The sequence below is a fragment of the Onychostoma macrolepis genome, chromosome 10 (genome assembly GCF_012432095.1).
Source record: "Onychostoma macrolepis isolate SWU-2019 chromosome 10, ASM1243209v1, whole genome shotgun sequence".
NCBI classification, from domain to species: domain Eukaryota; kingdom Metazoa; phylum Chordata; class Actinopteri; order Cypriniformes; family Cyprinidae; genus Onychostoma; species Onychostoma macrolepis.
The window spans coordinates 19,107,608-19,132,921 of record NC_081164.1 but is presented as its reverse complement, the minus strand read 5'-3'; the positions used below and the strand labels follow the sequence as shown (position 1 = coordinate 19,132,921).

Sequence of the window (25,314 nt, the reverse complement as noted above, 5' to 3'; positions counted from 1 at the left end):
ATATGCTGTTTTGGTGCTTCACAAAACATTTATAAATAATATCAATGTTAAAACATTTGTTATGCTTAATATTTGTATGATACACATTTTTCAGGATTCTTTGATAGAAGAATAGAATATGTTCAAAAGAGTTTTGCAACATTTTCTATGTATTTACTGTCATTTTTGAACAATTTAACGCATCTTTATTTAATAAAAATATGAATTTGATTTTAAAATTTTTTACTAACTTGGAAGTGTTATTAGACTCTTTATTAGATTTTTTTTTGTCCAGCCTGTTTGTAATCACAAACCTGAAAGTCAGTACTGCAAAAACTGATATTTTAAGATGTGCGTGTTATTCTGATCTCTGGTCGACGCAGAATGCGTTAATGCAGATTAATAAATCTCCACACTCTTTATTTAGGCTTCTGGGCCGCTGAGATCAAAAAACACAAACAAATTGACAAATAAAGGGTTGGATTCTTCAGAGACAAATAAAGAAAACAAACAAACCTGCGAGGATCCTGTCCTGAGATCCTCTCTCTCACACACACAGAGCACTTTGAGCTAAATTACAGCCAGGTGAAAACACTGAACAAGTCCAGAGCTGCATGCTGCCTCTCAGGTTCAACAATTAGCACTCAAGAGGGACATTTCTGCTAATTAATTCTGAATGTGTAATTAGTGAGAGAAACAGGGAATTTTGAAGAGGTGAGAGAGAGTGAGAGAGAGAGGTATGTGTGTTGAGAGTGTGTTTATATTACACAGCCAGAATTCTCAGGCTGCATATAGCACACAAAAGTAGCAAGAGCTGGCTGAAATCACCAAACCATGTAGACTCAAACATTTGCGTAAATCCGCAAATGTTAAATACTAGCTAGCAACTGTGCACGTAGGACGCAGCATATGCAGACTATTACTTCATGTAATGCATTGGAAGAGCAAACATACAAGACTGATCAATGTACCAATTTTTGGTATACTGTAAATGCTCATGCACAGCAAAATTCATCATGTACCCTTGTATCCTCAAGCTAAGCACAAACTTTACTCTGAGACAACATAACCCCAAAAATAAAATAACACTTAATTTTACCATTTATTCTAACAATCCAAACAAACAAAAGCATGCTGGGAACTAGAAATTGACTGCCAAGATTTAGTTAATGCAACAAAAAATTAATGCATAACCAATAACAAAAAGGATGAATTTAGTTTCCATTTTAACTAATGTATCTGCAATGAATGCAATGAAATTAATTTGTGATAACATGTTCAAGAACTGTTGCAATACCTCATTTTAAACTGAGCAAATCATTTTTTGAGTACTTTTTTCTGATCATACATTTTTGTGTATATCAAGATATAATTAAAGAACAATAATTATATACTTTTAAAATAAATATTTTATTCAGCAAGGACATATTAAATCAAAAGTGACAGTAAAGACTTTTATGATGTTACAAAATATTTCTATTTCAACAGAGACAGAGCTTTTTCAAAACCTTTTTCCCCAAAAATTTGCTGACCCAAAAACATTTAAACAGAAGTGTATTTTTCCTGGAAATTCAACAAGAAATTGTTTGTAAATTAAATAACAATGTGGTAATGCCTACTATTGCATTAAATACTTGACAAATTAACTAATTCACCTCATTTTATTATTTTTTGTTTTTATTTGAAATTTGGTAAACGCAAAGCAAAACATATTTCATAAGAAATGCAATTAAAAAAGCTTGCTATTAGTCCAAAGAGAGCTTCACATTATGAAATAGATGAGTTAAATACTCTAACAGTAAAAGCTATACTTAAAATGAGACTACAGAGGCAATAACAGTGAATGGATTGCAGTAACGTCACACCATTAACTTCAGCCCTGTGAAATCATCCTGATACTCGTAAAACTCTGTCTCCACCTCTTTTGTTTCAGATGGGTTTGTGTGTAAAAGCCCTAATCATCTCCTCTCCTGTTAACGAGGCTCTTCATTAGCCTGACCTGCTGACTTTCTCAGACACACATATATACAGTGCGTATGTGTATATATATATATATATATATATATATATATATATATATATATATATATATATATATATATATAAAAATAAATAAATAAAACACACACACCCTGTTACCATGCCAACCACATGCTGTTGTCTCTCTTGGCTCTGGACATCTTTATCAGCTTCAGCAAGAACGCTTTTGGCATGGAGAGCCCCACAATTGACGTCTTATCAGACCAATCCCTCCGTGTAAAAATAGAAACTGTGTGTGCGAGATCTGCATCCATCTCTCCATGACATTCACGCAGCATAGAAAAATCTCTCTGTGTGTAATGAGCCGTCGCTGGTGTGACAGAACAAGGCACACACACATGTTCAGATATTAATGGTGATTTATGCTGTAAGGGCAGATATTCATAAAAGCACATATTGGTCTTATAGGTGGAATGTGCGTGTGTGTGCTGCTCAATCATTTTCAAAAACCTCCACATAGCATCTTTCCATTTGTTTGCCACGAACAGCATGTTGTCGATGTCCTAAATATTTGTTTTATTTAATTCAATTTGTGCAAAAATAGGTTAATTTTCCATTCCAAGTATGTGTATGTGGATCATAACTTACTCTAAATTCACATAAAGCTTCCTCCACAGTTCACAAAGACCAGTTACAGAAATCAAGCTGCAAAAATGCTTAAAAAATGGCTATGACATCAAAACAGCATTTGCAGATTAAAAAAAAAAACAACAACCTGTGATCACATCAGATTTGTAGGTACAGTATCTCACAGAAGTGAGTACACCCCTCATATTTTTGTAAATATTTTATTATATCTTTTCATGTGACAACACTGAAGAAATTACACTTTGCAACAATGTAAAGTGGTGAGTGTACAGCTTGTATAACAGTGTAAATTTGCTGTCCCCTCAAAATAACTCAACACAGCCATTAATGTCTAAACTGCTGGCCACAAAAGTGAGTACACCCCTAAGTGAAAATGTCCAAATTGGGCCCAAAATGTCAATATTTTGTGTGGCCACCATTATTTTCCAGCACTGCCTTAACCCTCTTGGGCATGGAGTTCACCAGAGCTTCACAGGTTGCCAATGGAGTACTCTTTCACTCCTCCATGACGACATCACAGAGCTGGTGGATGTTAGAGACCTTGCGCTCCTCCACCTTCCATTTGAGGATGCCCCACAGATGCTCATGCTTGGCCAGTCCATCACCTTTACCCTCAGCTTCTTTAGCAAGTGTTTGGGGTCGCTATCATGTTGGAATACTGCCCTGCGGCCCAGTATCCGAAGGGAGGGGATCATGCTCTGTTTCAGTATGTCACAGTACATGTTGGCATTCATGGTTCCCTCAATGAACTGTAGCTCCCCAGTGCCGGGTAGCACCCCTTCAACCTCTGCAGCAATGCTGGCAGTACTCATACGTCTATTTCCCAAACACAACCTCTGGATATGACGCTGAGCACATGCACTCAATTTCTTTGGTCGACCATGGCAAGGCCTGTTCTGTCTGGAACCTGTCCTGTTAAACCGCTGTATGGTCTTGGCCACCGTGCTGCAGCTCAGTTTCAGGGTCTTGGCAATCTTCTTATAGCCTACGCCATCTTTATGTAGAGCAACGATTCTTTTTTTCAGATCCTCAGAGAGTTCTTTGCCATGAGGTGGCATGTTGAACTTCCAGTGACCAGTATGAGAGAGTGAGAGCGATAACACCAAATTTAACACACCTACTCCCCCATTCACACCTGAGACCTTGTAACACTAACGAGTCACATGACACCGGGGAGAGAAAATGGCTAATTGGGCCCAATTTGGAAATTTTCACTTAGGGGTGTACTCACTTTTGTGGCCAGCGGTTTAGACATTAATGGCTGTGTTGAGTTATTTTGAGGGGACAGCAAATTTACACTGTTATACAAGCTGTACACTCACTACTTTACATTGTAGCAAAGTGTCATTTCTTCAGTGTTGTCACATGAAAAGATATAATAAAATATTTACAAAAATGTGAGGGGTGTACTCACTTCTGTGAGATACTGTAAATGCTAATCCAGGTTAGACAATCATAATGGGTCGTTTTCAAAGCTCTTAAAGGTACAGTAACAAAAACAGATTTTTATTCTAAGGGTCATAGAGAAAGGAAAATGGTCCTGAAAATTTTAATTATGGCTCTTTTGGCAAAAGAACCCCTTATCAACTGTGTAAGTGGCCTTTCAAAAAATGTAAGGATTAAAGCATAAAATATGATTCCTTTACACTAAGAAAAAAGCTCTGACATAAATCACCGAAGACAGTTTCACCATCACTGAACACTAAAAGAATCAGATCTCCTACAGGTGAGCAGAACCTGCCCATGGCTGTAGATGTGTGTGTTTGTGTGTGACAGATCTGTTGAAGAGGAGGATGGAGAGGCAGGTCTTCATCCTTCAGTCCATCAAACAGCTCTTGACAGCTCTCTCCGGACAAAGAGAGAAAGAGAGAGAGAGAGAGAGTATGTGTGTGTGTGTGTGTGTGTGTGTGTGTGTGTGTGTTAAACGTGAGTGTGTGTCTCTGATAAGGGCCAGTGGGCTGCTTTGTCCTCTAGAGATAAAAGACCTGAAATGAAATCTGAAGACTGAAAGGACGCTGGCCCGCCCCAAGAGCTTAGAGCGAGAGAGAAGGAGAGAGGGAAAGAGGAAATGGTCTACTAGAGAAAAAAAAAGAGAGAGAATGTGCAAGCATGTGAGAGAAAGGAAACGAGAACGAAAGGCAGTCTCAGGTACTTGTGGAGAGTTTCACAGCTTTTCAATGGTCTATTGAACAGCAGGACCAGAGGCTTCCTGTTGAGTAGATCTGGATTAAACAAATGCTACATGAAGCACTCTCATATGACAACACACACAAACAGTCTGATATTTACACTTCTCCTATGAAAAGACTGAAACTTTGACAGCAATTACATGCCAGGGTAATATCACATAATTGTACATTTTAAACTAGAAAATTAAAGCAAACTATGAGGGTAAATGTAAATCCTTGTTTGAAAGTGTTGTAAAAGTTGGAGAACAATAATACAATAAATAGAAAGAACAGAGAGAAAGAACAACAGAAAGAATGAAAGAGACAATCAGAGGCGGACAGTAGTGAACTATTTTTGCATTACTCAAGTAAATTTAAAAAGTATCTGTAGTTTATCAGAGTGTTTTTCTTTGGAAAACTTTACTTCACTACATTCCAAGCATAATGTCATACTTTTTACTGCACTACATTTCATAAATAAAAGTTGTTGTTTGTTTTACCTTTAATACTTAAGAACATTAAAAATGTAGTACTTTCTTGGTCTAAGGTAAATCTCTGAATTACTTTTACTTGAGTAAAAGTAAGAAAGTAATAGATTTCTAATGTATTTATGTATTAAATGATATTTAATAATGAAACAGTGCAGTAAAAAGTACAATATTATACTTTGGAATGTTGAGATAGTAAAGTTTTCTAAAGAAAAACACTCTGATAAAGTACAGACACTTAAAAAGTACTTTTACAGCAGAGTAAAAATACTTCACTACTGTCCGCCTCTGGAGACAATGATAGATACTCTATAGAGAATGATAGTATGTTATATAGAGAGAATGAAAGAATAATATGCAAAAAGATAGATTGATATATAGAATGATAGAACTGATAAACAGAACAATAAATAACAAAAGATAGATAGATCAACAGATAGACAGATAGATAGACAGACAGAGATACTCTACAGAAGGAGAATGATATATAGAATATTATGATAGGTACTGTGCACAGAATTAAAGAATATAAAGAGAACAACAGAACAATATATAGAAAGAGAAAATGATAGAATGATAAAATGACAGACAGACAGACATATACTCTACAGAAGGAGAATGATAGAGAATATTATGATAGATACTGTACAGAGAATGCTGGTATAATGTAGAGAGAATAATATATATAGTGAGATGGAGAGAACGATATATAAAGAGTGCTAGTAAGTGAGAGCTTGTGTTTATGTCTATTGTTTTCAGGTGTGATGTTTTTCACTATGCGCATGAAAAATGAGTCATTCTACATCCGCACACACAAAGGAGAGAAAATGAGTTGCAAAGAAATGGATGGATGGAGAGAGAAATGAGAACAAAGGAGCAGAGCAGCAAAGACAAAAAATGGTTTTGTAAAGGGACAGAGAAGAGATGTGACATTTACAGAAATAAAAGATGAAACCGGGATGAGGAAAGAGTCTCTTGGGAACACTCCTCTAGAAGATACGAGAGGTGGAGTGCTTTGGGGAAAAAATGTTACAGAGAGAGAAAAATGGAATATTGTGTGTGCGCTTGTGTGTTAAGGTAGTGCAGATATATATAAAAGCTGTTCCTTCAACTCTGACAGCAGTGAACAGCCCAGCACCCGAGACCTCCCTGCTTTCAAAGACCTCTTCCTCTCCATTCTCAAAATCACACACGCGTATCAAAGAGTCTCTGTGATCTGCTATGATTCCTGCCACAATGAGAGAGACAGGGGGTGGGAACGCTCAGAGAGAGATGGGTGGACGAATACACTGACTCCGGAAACACATGGTAAAACATCCCCTGCTGCTCTGAGATCAGCTTATGCGACAAACTGGCTGCTCTTCCTCACCCGAGCAAGAACCTCATTCAAAATTCATGAGAGTCTCCGCCTCTCCGTCGCTGCACTTAATAGTGGCTATGACTCAAACTTGCTTTGCGAAATATGATTGATTTTCTTGGAATCGCTCTTACATGAAAAACAGACGAGTGGAGAGCATCCTCGTCAAAATGTAAATGACACCAAAGGGGATCCCAGAGACTACACACACATATATAAGGCCCGTGAGCCCGTCAATCTAATTTAAACCCCTGACAAGCATGCGACAGAAGCAATCGTGCAGGAGAAACCAGATTCACGTTCAGCTCAATTAGAGAAGCGTCACCATCGCCATGCCAACAGCAATCACTGCGCCGATAAGAGATAAAATGTAAGAATGATTGACAGCCTGTCAGCTCAGCTCATCTTCACAAAATATTACTGTTATCAACAAGAGAGAGTTAACTCTCTTTCAAAAGAGTTGTACGAGTTAGTTTGAAGATGCAATTATGGATCCAGAATTAGATTCCTAGGCAAATCAAGACTGTTATAAACGTTAAGTCTAAGTATCTAAGTGAGAAAGTCTGTTAGTTACTGATCATCTGATGGCTCTGAGCAGCATGGCAGAGCTTTACTTGATAGAGTGAGCCAAACTCCTGACGTTTGGATCTGATCGAAATTGTCTGTCAGAGTTCAGGTCCAGATGAGCTGATGAGTGCTGTCCAATCCTCCTGATTCACATTCATCTGACGCGTCTGTCTCACTGAAGACCTCAGTGATCCAGCTCTCTCAGAAATACTCAAGAGATTTCCAGCTCCTCTTGTGGGATTGAGATGTGTGTTAAACATTCATTTATTGTTTTGAGACCGATAAAATAAAAGAGAATTTTCAACTGAACAAACATGAGAAAATCAAAAGTGTTTAAAATAGGGCTGTCGAACATAAAAATATATATTTAACATGGATATATTTAATGCAGCTAACACACTTACCTTATTTGATATTGTTTTCAATACACACACATTAAACTACCATTAATAAAATGATGAGCAAATGAATATATAAATTAAATAAACTGTTATTTGCAGTCTTTATATGGAAATTTTTGGTGGGTTTTTTATTTTTTGGGTCTTTATTGTTATAGGAGAGTGTATGAGGGGGTATCATCAGGAAAGCTCCTCAAGCTGGGATTCGAACTCGGGATGCCCGCAACACAACGGTACTTTAAGTCGCCACACTGACAATGTCAAATTTTAACATATATAAACTGTAGTGTATATATTAAATATTTGTACATTAATATATTTTATATACTATTTCTTAGTAATTTATCACTACTTTACTAATATTATATCATTTTTATATTTTTATTTATTAATTTATGTATTTTTTTCCTGAGGGAAATTTCAATTTCATTTTTCTCAGCTCTAGTTCAAGCTTTAAAACTACTAAATATTTTTGATTTTCATATTTCATCTGGTCGACTTCTATTAATGTGATACTTTGGCCTGACTTAAAGTACAAGGTATCAGATGCTGACAGGAGGTGTGTAGATTCTCTCTCTTGGCTACTGGAGGGAAACAGCTGTTAGTGATGCTCACTGCATTAGAAATTTATAAGATTCGCCGTGAAAAGCTGCCAGCACTTGTTTAATAAGAAAACAGTTCCCCGCAGACTAAATGCACATTTCCACTGCCTAATATTTACAGACTCCTTGATCAACAGACGGACAATAGGTTTGCACTCAAAACAGACAAACACTATTTATAATTGGGCAGCTGTGTAGACCTGGACGATGTCACGAACGCTGTCCCTCTCAATGCTGAGGCTGGCCTCTTTAGTACAGAGAGAGTGTTGGACAAAACCTTTCAGAGGACAATCTGTGATCTAAGAGCCACTGACTTTTCCAAATACAAGTCCAGCTCATGCTGAAAAATAACAGAGCAGGAGCAATCTTTTTCCCCTTGAGCAAACATTCCAGGCTTCTCAATGTGAAATTCACCAAGAAAATGGGAGCAGATTTCCTGGATGTGTCAAAAACATCTCAAAATACACTAGCTTATACTTATACTAACGTAACCCAGGTCGCATACATGTAGATCAACACGTAGCCTAGACATTGCATTTGTGTCTGTTAATAAAATGTATTTCCTCCCAAGTACACGTAAAGTAAATCTTTCTGATGGCATATCAGGATTTTTGCAGACAGGGATTTGATAGGGCATATTGGACAGGTCAGTAAGCTATTAGAAGGTATAGCACACACATTCAAAATAAGCTTGGAATGTAATATGTTTGCACAAGGATGTATTTGATAAACCGAACACACTGTGGACTCAGCATTCCTCAACGCTGGCCTCAATCTGAGAGAATTTAACCTGTGTTAAGGTCCCTGATTCCCTCCCACAAGTCTGTATATTTACAGCATATACATTAGCTCCAGGAGATTAAAAGGTCAAAGGTCGCATACGATGACAATTGAGAGGCAGCATTTTCATTTCCAGGGAAAATGATGGGCTCCCCGACACAGCCCGCCTGCCTCTCTTCCTGTCAGATCTCTCCAACACCAGTTCAATTGTAACTGGAACTCCACAGGAACTGGTTAGAGATACAAAACATTCTTCATGCTGACGCAAAGCTGACTGACGCCTGGCTTTCTCTCTTCTGTTTCAGGGTCTATATATATATATATAGACCCTGAAACAGAAGAGAGAAAAGCAGGCTTCACTCAGCTTCACTCACACAAACACACATCTATATATAGTTTGAGCTGTGAAAATACACACATTATATTTTTCATACATTTTTTTAATAATATTAATCAACAATTTTTTGTTTGTTTTTTTCTTTTGGAAAAGCAATGTCAAATATGTAACATTTAATTGTTCGATTGCTTTTTCAAAAAACAAAACAAAAAAAGCTGATATTTAATATAGTAATTTAACATTTGTGTGCATATTTAAAAAATAATGTGTAATTTAATATAATATATATAATTTAATATAATATGTATTTATTTAAATATAATTTGAAAAATATTTGGTAATATTTATTGAAGTAATAATTTAAATAAATAATTTTATAAAGTATTTTTAATGAACATGGTTAACTTCATTCAATTTGAATTCTATTTCATAGCATTGATAGTAGGATCTTAATACTACATTAAAAGGTGGAAAATAGACTGACGTGATTTTACTTAAATTAATTTTTTACATCTCAAAAAGCTGCACTTTTAACAGGAATGTGTAGTTTGATGAATGTTCGATGAATGTTTTATTTTATTTATAATTTAGAGATGAAGAAAGAAAGAGAGATGGCTTCTGATAAATGACAGAGCTGACAACATCCTGCTCTTGATTGTGGATCTGACCATCTTGTTCTCTATAATCAGTCTGAATGAAAACAGAATATCAATGACAACTAACAAAGCACTCATGCACAAATAAATACTGTAATATGCCACAAAGTTATCAGACTCAAACAGACAGCCACACACACACACACACACAGAGAGAGAGAGAGAGAGAGAGAGAGAGAGGGGTTGGGGACTGTGTTGAGTCCAGGGAACGCCGATCCAGGTAAGGAGATTACAGACGCACACAATACCACCTTCTGTTCGTCTTCCAGGAACAATCCAGTTCTCTGGAGCATCCAGGAAACGCACACAAAACAAAACCTCGTCCACGGCCAAAAATTCCTAACTCAGCCCAACACCTGCTCCTCTCTCTCTCCCTTTCTTTTCTCTATGCCGCTCAACAATAAAAGTCATAATTCATGCTCTCTGTTGATCAAACCGAGACGCTGTTACTTTTACTTACATCATTTGAAAATCACAAAGTTCCAGCTGTAATCAGACGCTCATTCGGAAGCCTGTTGAGCAGGACCATCAGCATCTGTGACGTTACACCGGCTTTCATCATCCCGGCAGACTTTTATATTCAGGGAAATTGGGTGAGCAAAAGCAGCAGAACTTCTGCCATGGGAATTACAGGTGTGACTGCGCTACTGCGTCTTTTATTGTGATGAGAAAAAATTTATTCTTTGAGAAAAATGTGCTTGAGACAGATGAACAAATGTGGTAGCGATTCAAAGGAAACCGTTAATGTGTATAACATTTAATGCAGAATGATGGGAACTGAGCTTTCTCCATCGGCACCGCTTTAAAACTGTCCTCCTACATGCAGAGTCGAAATAAAAACCTAGATTGAACCACCTCTCGCCAACATCACGTCAAAAGCACCTTGTGTCTGGCGCTAGCAAGGTGTTTGACAGGGAAATGAGGGTTTGGATTACACAAGTGCTTTAGATGCCACACTGAAATATGTGAGTTACTGCAGTAAACAGAGGACCAGAGAGAGATGCTGCCTTCAAGTCCTCCTGGGAACTCCTTACTTAACAGTTTGGAAATAATAATTACGTGATATGCATTCAAATGATTTTGATCAGAATATATTTAATGTGTTGGCCATTTTCTCTCTTTTTTTCAAAACAATCTATCCATCTATCCATTCACCCAACTATCTATCTATCTATCTATCTATCTATCTATCTATCTATCTATCCATCCATCAATCCATCCATTCATAAATATGTCCATTTATCTATCCATCTATCTATCCACCTGTATATCTATCATCCATTCATCCAACCAACTATAATCTGTCTATACATCTATCATCCATCTATCCACCTGTATATCTATCATCCATTCATCCAACCAACTATAATCTGTCTATACATCTATCATCCATCTATCCACCTGTATATCTATCATCCATTCATCCAACCAACTATAATCTGTCTATATTTCCATCCATCCAGCTATCCACCTGTATATCTATCCAACTATAATCTGTCTATACATCTATCATCCATCCACATATCTATTCATCCATCCATAAACCAATTTTTCCCACAATGCAAAAGTCTCCAAATTACCATTTCAGGTTTTAGCAGACATCTCTGAATATGTATTTAAAAACATAAGACCTTTCATTATTTAAAGATGTTTTGTTATTAACAGCTGTCTGACTTCCACAGGAAACGTACATCTCTTCACACATAATGTCACAAGTTTCAATATTACTGAACTGTGTAGCTGAAAGTGTTTTTCTCTTGAACATTAAACCAAAACCCTGACTGTATTCTTATGAAAAACGCAACAACCCTACCAAAACAATGTGACCAATATCATATACAGTTGTAAAAATAACATGCTATAAAGTTAGTTTGCATGACGGCATGTTATTGCAAACACAGTGTGTGTTCTGGCAGAGCGAGGGCTGTATGGCCTTTGGGTATTCACTGTAACGGCACACAAACGGCTCACAAAAGCTACCAGCAGAGCCCTGATGAAAATCACACCATTACATCTGTAATTAACAGCATGAAATCCTGCCACAAAACCCCTTCAATGTCTGAATAACATCCCTGATCCATGCGCCCACAGGAGAGCCAATGCACGTTCCCACAATGCACTGGGGCAGCAGGACTGATGGAGCTTTGGAGCTCAATTTCCAACACAATCATCCTCATTTCAGCCTGAAAATACCAGAGAGATTCTGCTGCAGTCTCTTTAGTGAAAGGAGAGGGAGAGTGTAAGAGAGAGAGAGGGAAAGAGGGGGAGAAAGAATGGAGGCGGACAAAGAGCGTCTTTTAACAGCAGTTTAACAGTCACCTGGAGGGCATGAAGGACACGAGAGAGAAAGGAGACAGTAGTGTGAAAGAACGTGTGTGTGTGCGCGCGTGTGTGAGGGATATGCACTCTAGCAATCTAAAAATCACACACATTTACTCTCTTTATTGCACTCTCTTTTTCTGTACTGTACTCCCTTTCTCAAGTAAATATTGCAATATTGCATTCACAATGATTACAAATGTAAAATCTTAAAAAGAAGAACTTAAAAAAAAAAACATGAAAAGGCAAACAAACAATGTTTTTGTTCACTGATTCGTCAACTTAACCTACATTTTGTGGCTGACATTGACATACCATGAGTGAAAATTTGGTTTTTTTCTTCTGCTTAGTAATACGTTAATGAATTAATAAAGAAAATTAATTTGATAAAAACTCAGAACTTGCACTAATGTTCAAAAGTTTAGGGTTAGCATTTATTTATTTTTTTTTTGCATTAAATTGATGAAAAGTGACAGTAAAGACATTTGTAATCATACAGAAGATTGATGATTTCTGAAGGAACATGTGACACAGACTGGAGTAATGAGTACTGAAAATTCAGCTCTGCCATCACAGGATTAAATTACATTTTAAAATATATTAAAATAGAAAACTGTTGTTTTACTTTATTTCACAATATTACTGTTTTTACTGTATTTCTGATCAAATAAATGCAGCCTTGGTGAGCAAATGATACTTCCAAAAAAAAAAGAACACCCCAAATTTTGAATGGAAGTGTACAAAATAGAATTCATATGAAAAATTACACCAAGATCACGACAACCACCACAAGTCAGCAAATGTCTTTTAAATTTATTTAATATATATATGTGTGTGTGTGTGTGTGTACCTACTTAACTATATTTTGGGGACAAATTTGTAACCAAAAGTGAGCTAAACCTGACAAAATCTCCAAAAACCTCCCTTTGGGGACGTCCTCATTTGCAAAACCAGTTTAAAAATAAAGTAAACAAAGGTTTTTTGAAATTGTAAAAATGCAGACAGTTCCTGTAAGGGGTAGGGTTAGGTGTAGGGCAATAGAAAATACGGTTTGTACCAGTGGGGATTTCTTTAAGACTGCAAGGGAAGCTCGGCTTCCCCTATAATGTCAAAAAATGAATGGTCAAATATGTACTATTGTGTTAACATTTTATTGACTAAAAATGCGTTAGAACACATCTCGAAGACGAGTTCGTTGAGAATCAGCTACATATAGCAGGTCGGCTGACTCGATTTACTTCTCATACATTCCTGTAGCGTCAGTGCATTTCCCTGTTGAAGCCTAGCTTCCATTGACTTCAATGGGGCTGCTTTGAACTGTTTTTTTCAGTGCTTCGAAACTAGACGGTCATTGGATAAATGCTGCGATTATGTCCCGCCCACGGACGCTCAGCGTCTCTGGGGGTGAATGGAGGAGTGGGCTGGCCTGTACTCCGGGCTTCTGCGTGATGATTGGAGGGTCTGCATCTCCTTTTGATTAACAGCGATTTTGTACTATAAAAAGTCACTGACGCTGAAGTTATTCGAGCTCAGTCCCATAGCGGCTTTGCACTTGGTTCTTATCAATCATTATGTTTTCTTTAATTCATTTATAATGTTATGTTTTAATATACATGCTGCTAACTCGGAAATTTCAAGATATGTGAACAAAAAATGCTCCTGACACTTAGGCAATACGACACGAGCAAGAGTGCTGTTTTTGTTTCGTTTGTGTTCGAATCCAAATCCGCGTTGTCTTGGGTGAATCACTGATTCACTGAGCCATTCATAAAAACGGTCATTTGATTCGCTCCTGAAGGATTCAGCCGTTTTGAAAGAATCATTTGAATGACTCAGTGATTCAATCACGAACTTCTGCCACCTGCTGGCCGTTTTTAAGTTTCCCGTCTAAAAGTAGGCATATTACATTATTTTCCTACATATTTCTATATTCAGAATTTAGTATTTAAAACATCAATCTCATAACATTATTTATGCAATTATAAATACAGTCTAAATGAATAAATGCCACATCTAAATGTCACTTCATGCAGCTTCTGTGCAGTGCTAAGATGAGTTTTGTTTAGATCATTTCATGGATAACAATAGCCAGTCATTCATTCACATTAATTAAGTATTCAGAGAATAATATTGTCTGTTTTCACTTAAATCTATTTATTTATTCAATTTTGATTCATTTTGTAGAATTATAAATTAAGCTGGTATAGTATCGTAAGACATTTTTATGGTATCGTGACAACCCTATTATACCACATTCCTTGTTTCAGTTTAACCTAATTCCCACATTTCCTCCGTCGAGTTTAATCTTTTTTTTTTTAGATTGTTTGTTCATTCATTCATTCATACAGTAGGCTAGGCTAGCGTCACTGGAAAAGACGCCTAGTTGGTACAACAGGGTCACAGAGCATTTTCTTGAAAAGGAACGTAGGGCAGAATTTACGTATAAATAAATGGACAATTTTTATGATGTAGGCCGAAAATGAGCTTCCCCTCTTTGAAAGACCAGCAGCCGCCACTGGTTTGTACAGTATAAAAACCATTACGCCTATTGGATGTCCCCATTTAGATAGCTAAGTAAACGTGTGTGTGTGTGTGTGTGTGTGTTATTACTTAAAGAGATTTAATGGTCTTACCTCTATGTCGGTTTGTAGTTTTGTCAAACATTAGCATGGCATCCTCTACCTGAAAAACAAAACAACACACACTCATGAGTCAAAGAACATATAAAGTGTAAAGTACTAAAAAAAGACCAGAAAAAAAACCTATTACAAAACATAAAACACAAATAATAGTAGAGTCATTTGAACTCTTTGTATGATTACATTTAATTATTATCCAAGCTCAACATGATTTAATACAGAACAGACATTAATAAGACCAGATCAATAAGAAGATAAGATGTCAAGCAGCACATTTTTATAACAAACACATTCCTCATGACAAATGTACTTCCGTCATAACTAAAAGTTTCTGTGGAGTATTGCTCAACAGGACAAACGCATGACAAGAAATCTTTGTATGACGCAGGCATATTCTTAAAAGAAAACACACAGAATCCTGCAGAGACACCAGAGTCAAGAGTAATTTGCCCTTCATGACTCACACACGAGAAAGAGAGGGAGAGAGAGAGAGAGACAGAGTCCGTCTCAGGGGGAGACAAAGCGGTCCATGTGTCCGTGCACTGCCTGCCTCCTGGATACGGTCGCTAGGTAACATGAGGAGTTGTCTGAGTGTAAGAAACAGACTGTCCAGCACAGCAGGGGGACCCCAGTATGAGGCCAGTGGCTGGAAACACACACACATACAGGGGTTGTGGTGTTTCTTTAATAGAGAGGTATTAAAATATCATAGCAGCAGGAGTCAAGCCTGCACTGCCCACATGAGCCCCACAGCCAACCAGAACACGCATTCAAATGGAAATACTGTACAGTACAGTGCTTCCACCTGGAGCAACGTGGGTTAAACACTCTGATCACAGGCAAAATGAGAACAGACATTTCTCTGAAAATATGCGTTAATGACTGTAAGCAAACCTGAGCCTGCTGCTCTCGGAGCAAACCAGATCAGACAACATCAGACCAAACCAGACCGTATCATACCCTAGTTTATCAGTCTAGTCTAATCTATTACATATCATATTACACACATCATATATCAGACCAGACCAAACCAGACCATGTGATACCCTACTATACCAGTCCAGTCTATTACATATCACACACATCATATCAGACCAGACCACATTAGACCAGACCATGTGATACCCTACCATACCAGTCCAGTCTATTACATATCACACACATCATATCAGACCAGACCACATTAGACCAGACCATGTGATACCCTACCATACCAGTCCAGTCTATTACATATCACACACATCATATCAGACCAGACCAAACCAGACCGTATCATACCCTAGATTATCAATCTAGTCTAATCTATTACATATCATATTACACACATCATATATCAGACCAGAACAAACCAGACCATGTGATACCCTACTATACCAGTTCAGTCTATTACATATCACACATCATATCAGACCAGACCACATTAGACCAGACCAGATTATACCTTACTATACCAGTCTAGTCTAGTCTATTACACATCATATAACACATACCATATATCAGACCAGACCATGTGATACCCTACCATACAAGTCCAGTCTATTACATATCACACACATCATATCAGACCAGACCAGACCACATTAGACCAGACCATACTTTACTATACCAGTCTAGTCTAGCACACATCATATCACACATACCATATATCAGACCAGACCATGTGATACCCTACCATACCAGTCCAGTCTATTACATATCACACACATCATATCAGACCAGACCGTATCATACCCTAGATTATCAGTCTAGTCTAGTACACATCATATCACACATACCATATATTAGACCAGACCAAACCAGATCATATCATACCCTACTATACCAGTTTAGTCTATTCTATTGCACATCATATCACACATCATATATCAGACCAATCACACCAGACCATGCTCTATCAGTCTAGACTAGTCTACTGTAGTTCATATCACATATATTAAACTAGACAAGTCCAGTCCAGACCATCCCATACCATACCATATCATAACAGTCTAGTCTAGTCTATTGTAGTTCATACAACAAACCATATACCAAACCAGTCCAGAGTCAGACCATCCATAATTTATCATATCAGACAAGTCTAGTCTATAGTACCATACCAGGCCACTCCAGATCATATCATACATTATATCAGATCAGTCCAGTCTAATCTTCTGTAGTTCATACAACATCACATATCAGACCAGGCCCTATTAGACTAAATCAGTCAAGACCATACCATAACTATACCAATACTATCACATCATATATTAGACCAGACCAGTCAATCCATAATTTATCAGACCAACCTAGTCCAGTCTATACAGTACCTGTTCATATCAGATCAGACCAATCCAGTCTAGTCTATGATAGTTCATGGTGAAAATATATACACCAGATTAGATCATACCATACAATACCAGTCTAGTCTACACTATTCTAGTTCATTATCATAACACATCATATATATCATTATTATATCAACATACCAGCCCAGTCTAGTCTACACCATCAATCTACTTTAAGAATTAATGTGATTCTTACTCAAACATCTGCGTGCAAGCAAACATTGGAAGACCTCAAAACATGCTGATGGAGTTTAAGCATGTTGTATACTGTCCTTCACAAGCACATACACACATAACAGCAGAGAGGTTGTGAGAAGATCAGAAATGCGTCACACACCAGTAATGCACATTGAGCTGGTGAAATCAGTGTAGCGCTGCAAGTCTTTTCTAAAGTGTCTGTCACTGGACTGCTGAAATGCCTCTCTGCCTCTATCTGATGGGAGGTTAAGGACCTCTTCTCACTCACACACACACACACTCTCCTGCTCCTGAAAGGAAAGCTGAAGAGGCAGACAGAGCTCTTATCACTCTTTAAGGAGAAGTGAAACTCTTCTGGGGTCTCTGGACTTTCTTTAGTAGAAATAAAGGAGAAATGTCTGCTATCAGCAGCTAAACGTTAGAGAAGATGCTTCCCTCACACAGGGGTAAAAGCTGCTTGTGTTTCTGTCAAACATGTCAATATGTTTTTAAAACATCTGTAGAAGGCCAAACACATTCATACAGGTGAGATCGCATACGAAACACAACAAAGACAGGAATTATGAATAATTAATCCCAGAAAAACATTTACAGCCCAGGAAAAACATCCTGACAGCTGTCAATCCCCACACCTTTTGAGTCTTGGCCAATGAATTGCCATGATTCATCCGTAGAGAAGGATTTTTAATTATTTTATACATAGAGCAATTTCTAGAATACTAAGGATAATGAGCATAATATATGAGCATAATTAGAAAAGCAAGCATAACTAGACTTTTTTGGACTGTATTACCAATTTAAATTAATAACTGAATTTACACTGGTATTTATAGGTTCTACATGACTGTGAGAACTTTGAATTATACACACAAACTCACACGAATGTGTCATTTGAAAGCCGAGCTCTGAAAGACTGCATATAACGGTTGAGTCACATGCACTCTGAAAATGTCAACTCTCTTTCTGTGACTCACAATCTTTCATGAAACTTTCAATTATCAAATGTGAAGCATTGTCCTTCAGTGGCGCCTGTGTACAGCAGAGCTAGCGCAGAGATGTTCATTTCTGAGCAGGGAAACCACACATTCAGGAGGATTTCAGTGCTGATGTATAAGTGTACTAGGTTGTATCAGGAAATGCAATACATTTCAGTGAATCGCTTAGTTAGTTGGCATACTTAAAACAGACTTTTAAAAAAAACTGTTTGATTGATTTGTTCACTTCAAAATGTTTCCAGAGGTCCCTTTGCTACGATATATGTTTCATCTTTGTAGTAAAACTCAATTTTAGTATCACACTGCTGTTTATTACTGTTTCATTGCATACATATCAAATATTATATTAGCAGTGTTTCCAAACTGTCATGCACCTCACCATTTTACAATCTCATTTAGAGTAAAGCAACATACAAATGCTTCTGTGAATCACTTGAACCAAATCATTTCAAAGAACTGGTTCAAAATAAATATTCAGTAATTAAACAGTACAATTTTTTGGGCTTGAGTTTTGTCTGGTACACACGTTCTGACATGGACCTGATGCTAGTGTTGTTATTAAGTAAACTATTAAAAAGCTTTTGTTTAAATTAAAATAAAGCTGAAATAAAATGAAAAAATTAGATAAAAACCTAAGCTTAACTACTTTTGTATCCTTGGCAAGTAATTGAAGTTGGAAGTCCTAAAATTGAACCTGAAAATAAAAATTGATTAAAAGCAAAACAGAAATATATAAAAAAAAACTAATAAAAAAAAACTAAAAAACTAATAAAAATGAAAAAAGCACATAACAAAAAGACTAAAACGGACCTAAAATAATAATAATAATAATAAAAATGAAAGTTATTGTATTATATAAATTTTGAAATATTTTAAAAGTGTACAAACATTACTAAAATAACACTGCCTGACACTACAGGCTGAGACCACACACAGGCACAGAGGATTTCAGTTTGCATTAAATGTAGATTAAGTATATGTGTGAAGAGATAAAAGCTACACTCTCCTCTTCTTCTAAAACTCATTCTAAAACTCCAGGGATTGCAGCTCAAACATCAATAATTCACCTTTCTCAAAGAGAAACACATTTATGATTTGTATTTGAAATGGAGTTAAGGAGATGTAATCCGGCCTGACCGGGCTGGATAGATTTCAGAGAGGCCCAGGAGATGAGAGCTGAGGAATTCCCCATTTTACTGGCTCAGGGTGAGAATGTAACGCATGGAGGAGTGATCTCTCATCTGATCTGGGATCATTGCTCAGCAGAGAGCGCAACACATGCGTCTGAAGCCAGTGTTATACTTCCTGCGTGCGCGAGTCCGCTATGGTCCACGTGACGTAAAAATAGTCATCGGAGGGTGTGCGTGGAGGCTCTGCGCGGACATCCGCGTGCCTCTCATTTTTTGTGACCGCGTGTACTTGCACCAACTGCGCATGCTGTGTGAGAAAGCCCATTGCTACTCGAACCTGTACAATCCATCGATAAAACAATATAAAAGACAGCCAGATGTGCGATAACTCTGGGCAATTGTTTGTTCACATGTTTGTTTACTATTCAAGCAGATCTACTGCGCATATATGGAACACGTCTGAGGAGCGGACCACCAGCGTACACTTTCGGTAGTATAAATACAAGCAGTCTGCATCCGCGCTGTCCGTGTACGCGTCCGGATTGTGTTCAAAGACAAACACATTTTAACACCTATTGGAGTAACAATGTAATCGATAAATCTTTATTTGAAGTGTCAAATTACTTTCAAAAGTTGATTTACTCTATTTTGATTGCTACCGTATACATCAGAGTTTATATCCAAACTATAAACTTTTATCCCAGTACTTCTGCGATTATTTGAAGGTTTGTAACACAGAAGTAATGATACTGTGTGGTTGAAAAGACTGTGAAGCCGTTTCATAAACGCAGACGTAAATGTTCAAATCACACTGGTGTGATCATACACTGCACAGATGAACCAAGAGTGATCACAACGTTGTGATCGCACACGTCAAAGGTTGAGGAATGAAACAGAGGATTCATTGTAATTTAGGAATAGAATCACGTTGAATCATGTTCGTTATTTTTAACGATCTGTTAAATTAAAGTGCTTTGTCATGTTGGTGGTGACACCTCTCTTGCAACACGTTTAGCTTGTCGCAAATATTATATTTAGCTTTTTCGGCTTCTGATCGCAAGTGTAGCAAGACTTTGGAGCGCTTAGATTAGCAAGCAAGGTCCTTGCAGATCGCTAGGTCGAATCCTCACAGATGAAAAAAGAAGTGCACACAGGAACCAATAGGTGTAATCAAAATTAATTTTACAACAAGTATCCGATTCCGAAATTGGAATTGATTTTCGATTCCCAACCCTAGGTGGAACACAGCTCATTAATGTGACTTCTACATGAAACTGCTTGCACTGAACATTAAAGCTAAAGCTAATGTTTATTAACAAACAGTTTCTTTCTGTATATATTATGTTTGTCTTTCTTTTGTTGCATTTCAGAATGAAAGCCGTTTTGTGTCTCTTGGTATACAGTATATATTGTATTCTAACATTCAATTTGAGTCGGTGAGCGTACATTTTCAAATACCGTTGATTTTTACTGCTTGCTAGAGAAAGCTCTAATGATGAACCACAAGATGGACATTATGAGTGTTTTCTGTCTCTTGTGGTAATCAATATAGAGACACTGGAGACTGATTCTCTAAAAAAAAATCCGCTGACCATTTTATCCGCCAAGTCAGACGAGACAATAAATTACAGTCCTGTGAACAGACTCTTAAAAACATAGATAAGACAGATTGCATTCAAACTACAGCAGCTGCAATCGGTTATGATAACAACCAATTTTTCTTTGCTTAAAATAAATAATTACTCCAAAAAATTACAGAAAAAAAGACTGATTTCCTTTCCTTTCACAGTGTTAAGAAACATCTGTGGCTCTGTAACTGTCATGTAAATATTCATGAGCCCTTGGCTCTTCAACCAACCAGGCCAAGAGATAAACTGATGCATATTCTATAGCAGACCTTGGCATGTCTATTGTTACCACAGCGCCGAGAAGCTGTGGAAGGGCAGGGATGCTCAGGGTTTGACTGGGATGGGAGGGGGTTGGAGGGCAGACGAGTCCTCTCAGAAGGCACAGGTCTGTAGGCAGAGACCTACAGCAACATCCATCAGCACGTCAGACAGAGCTGCCATGGAGGACAATTATGGGTCATTTTGTTAAAAGGCCTTTAATGTATCCAGGCTTTGCAGAAAATCACAAAATCCAACACATAAGCTATTGTAAAAGTGAAAATATTCTCTGTTTAGGTGAAGAAAGGTACTAGGAGAAATGAGAAACACCTTTATCCATGAGAAAATGGTTTATCAAGTGATTGCTTCATTGTTACACTTCGCTAATCAGGATGTCTTTTTTCCTTCTTATAAACACCCCCCCACACTCTCTCATTCACTTATCTGCACGCTAATTATATTAATCAACAGAAAAAGCGGTTAATAAACCTGCTAATTGGTATGTAAATAAGATCCTCCTGACAATAACCGTGCCACAACAACTTTAATTTAAATAAATATAAATATGTCAGTATTCATTTAGCTCCGTGACGACTGCCAGCGAGCGGCAGAGCAGCCGATATCACCCCTCCCCTCCTCCCTCCGGCCCCTGCAATCTATTCATCTCATTTTTCTTCATTCCTTTGCGAAAGCGTCTGACAGCATCCAAGAGCCTGAACCGTCTCCACCAGCAGCAGCCAGTAAAAGCACATTTCCATCAGAGCTGACCGATCGATAGCAGAGCAAAGAAACAGGGGGAGACAGACAGAGAGGTGGAGAGAGAGACAGACAGAGAGAGACAGACAGGAAGAGGGTAGCAACGTACAAGGGGTTTAAAAAATTAAACCATTTTTTTTTTTTTTACTTTTATATTTAATGAATACTGTGTTATTTCTGTAACTGACATCAACAGCTTTATAAAATATTGTTAAATCTATTTAAAAATAGAGTAATATTTTGATTATTAAATAATTAATAATCACAAGTTACATTTGTATATTTAAATATAAAACGTTAAATATATTAAAAATAAAAATAAAAAAAAAGAATAAATGTTGAACATTCTTGATAATAGTTAGTAACAGATTCTCTTTTTTAAATACTCTGGGAACCATGCAGGTAATTGATGTGTTTGGCATGAAGACTTTAATGCACAACTAGGAAACACAAACTGAAACAAATTTGCAAATGCGTTTGAATTTTGACTGTGATTTTAAGCGAGCGCTGTGCTGCTGTGCCTGTCTGTTTGGATTTCTCCACGAAATTTCCACCACACATACAGAGAGGCTGAACGTGTCTATGTTAATTTATCATCTATCATCATTTACATTTAGCTGCATTAGATCTAATTAAACCTGGATCTTTCCACATCGGATGTTCAAGTAATGGCTTCTGATCTGTTTGCAAGTTGATGACAGGCAAACCCAGGAACCATTAGGTGATTGACAGATGAGGAAGTCTGTTGGCCAGGAGAAAAGTTTACTTTTATCACTCAGATCACTCAAGAAATAGGGAATAAACAGTGTAAAAGAGATGACTAGAATTAGAGAGCAAGACAAAGAAAGATATGCAAAGGCGTAGTCAGGTAAGGGGAATGAGAGGGATGGAGATACATTGAGAAACAAATGGAGAAAGAGAGAGAATTACAGTTGAAACAGACAAAGACAGTGAGAGAAAGGAGAGAGACAGATGGAGAACAAGAAAGATGGAAAGAAAGAGAGAGAAAGACAGAGACGGAAAAACAGACGTAGAAAGCAAGAGAGAGAGAAAGAGAGTGAGGAAAAGAGAAGCAGAGGGAGAGAAGGGCTTTCTGTCATTTTCTATGTAATGAGAAAAGTAATGGCATTTTTACTCTTTTCTCTCCAGACTGTGATTGGAGGTGAGGGCCACACAGAAATTCACATCAATCCTCTTTCTCTCTCTGGCTCTGGTCAAAAAAAGCAACAGAGCTACCTATTTAGGGAATATTTTCAGCCAACATAAGCACACACTTATCATGAAGCCAAAACTATGCAGTCCTAGAAAACAGCAATGTATAAGAAATTAAATGTGTCCTTTACAGATAGGACAATCCCAGAATGCTAAAAGATCAGAAAAAAAAAAGTCCATCCAAGATGGCTGATGGAGTTGGAAAAAAAAGTCAATTATAATTAGTGCTGTCAATCATATACACAGTATCTTTATACACATATCTTTATACACAGTCATGGACTGTGATTAATCATTATTAATCGCAGATTTAAGATACTAGGATTTACCTGTAAATGTGTTGAAAAAGAAATGCATGACAAACTAGTTTAAGGAAACAGAACCTTTCACACTTCCGCCAGGTATGAGACATAATCCTTATTATTCTTTTAACATTATTCTTTTGTTTTTATTAAGTCATAAATCAACCTTTAAACTGGCGATAAAATGTTTACCAAGCCACATCGCTTCAATCCCAGTATACATTTACCCAACTATTATCAAAAGTATTTCTAAATAAATACAACAAAACATTTCTTGCGACCTTACGTGAAGTATTAGGACAAAATGCATTATGAAGAAGAATTGGACCTGTTCTGCAGCTGCATTAGAGCTAACATTAGCATCATGCTTCATAAGACAATTTATGAGATTAATAGTACACTTTTCCTCAGAACTCACTTCAAACCACCATCGAGTGTTTGTAATAACTTCCTTTTGCGATCACATGTGGAATTTGGTCGTTTACTATTGCTATTTATAGCCTTTTATATCGCTGCACAAATTAGCATTTCAAGAAATGCACATACAGACCATATCTAGTGTAATCGAGTGTTTATTATCTTATATAAATATAATCTATAGTGGCTGTTGTCATGTTTATTTCTGCTGCTCTGCTGAAACTCACGTTGTTGATGTTACAACTGCCTCTCCGTTCTTAAGTTGCCAGGTATACATTCCAAGTATAATACACATTAGTAAAAGGATCTATTTTAATTTTTATTTGTCTATATACACTTTGGGCGGCCGCAGTACATTATAAAAGTAGCCCAAAAAAACGCAGCCCACGGCTCTGTAATTTTTCCGCAACTGTATTTTCTAAACCACTTGTGCCGCTATCGTTACCCTGGCAACACTGGTTCGCTGTACCCTCATCACACAATGATAGATAACCTTCCGGGCTGCGATGACTGGAAGAAGTTGGGGTCAAACCTTATCAAACGATTAATCTGCGTTAAAATTAATAACAATATTAATATTAACGCGTTAAAAATGTTTGATTAATCGCATGCGTTAACGCGTTAACGCTGACACCCCTAATTATAATTATGCTACCATTCAAAGGTTTGGGGTCAGTAAGATTAAAATAAATTTAAAAAATTGAAATAATATTTTTTTTTTACAATGCAAGGACACATTAAACTGATCAAAAGTGACATTTACTGTTATGAAGAATTTGTATTCATGTTAAATCATGTTTTTGTTTTTTTTACTTTCTATTCATCAAAAATCCTGAAATTATAATGTATCACAGAATACTGCAAGAATATTTTGATAAAACAAAATATTTTAATATCACAAAATTAAGCAAACATTGAAAATAATAAGAAATGTCTCGAGCACAAAATCAGCATATTAGAATGATTTCTGAATAATCATGACACTAAAGACTGGAGTAATAACTGCTGAAAATTCACCAAAACAGGAATAAATTAAAAGATATTAAAACTTTATAAATTCATAACAATATATATTAATTCAAAATATTACATATCAAATGAAATACAGCCTAGGTGAATATAAAATATTTCAAGCATTTAAAAAAAATAAAAAATAAACAAAATGATTGACCCCAA

The 25,314-nt window shown here is 36.9% G+C and overlaps 1 protein-coding gene across 5 annotated transcripts in view; it reads right to left on the bottom strand.

Moving 5' to 3' along the window:
* The window catches only part of msi2a (musashi RNA-binding protein 2a), a 182,700-nt gene that overhangs the window by 52,194 nt on the left and 105,192 nt on the right, over window positions 1–25,314 (bottom strand). For all 5 annotated transcript variants that reach the window (XM_058789219.1, XM_058789221.1, XM_058789224.1 and 2 more), the window contains one exon: window positions 14,913–14,961. In XM_058789219.1, coding sequence (XP_058645202.1) covers window positions 14,913–14,961 — 49 coding nt within the window. The remainder of the gene's footprint in view (window positions 1–14,912; window positions 14,962–25,314) is intronic.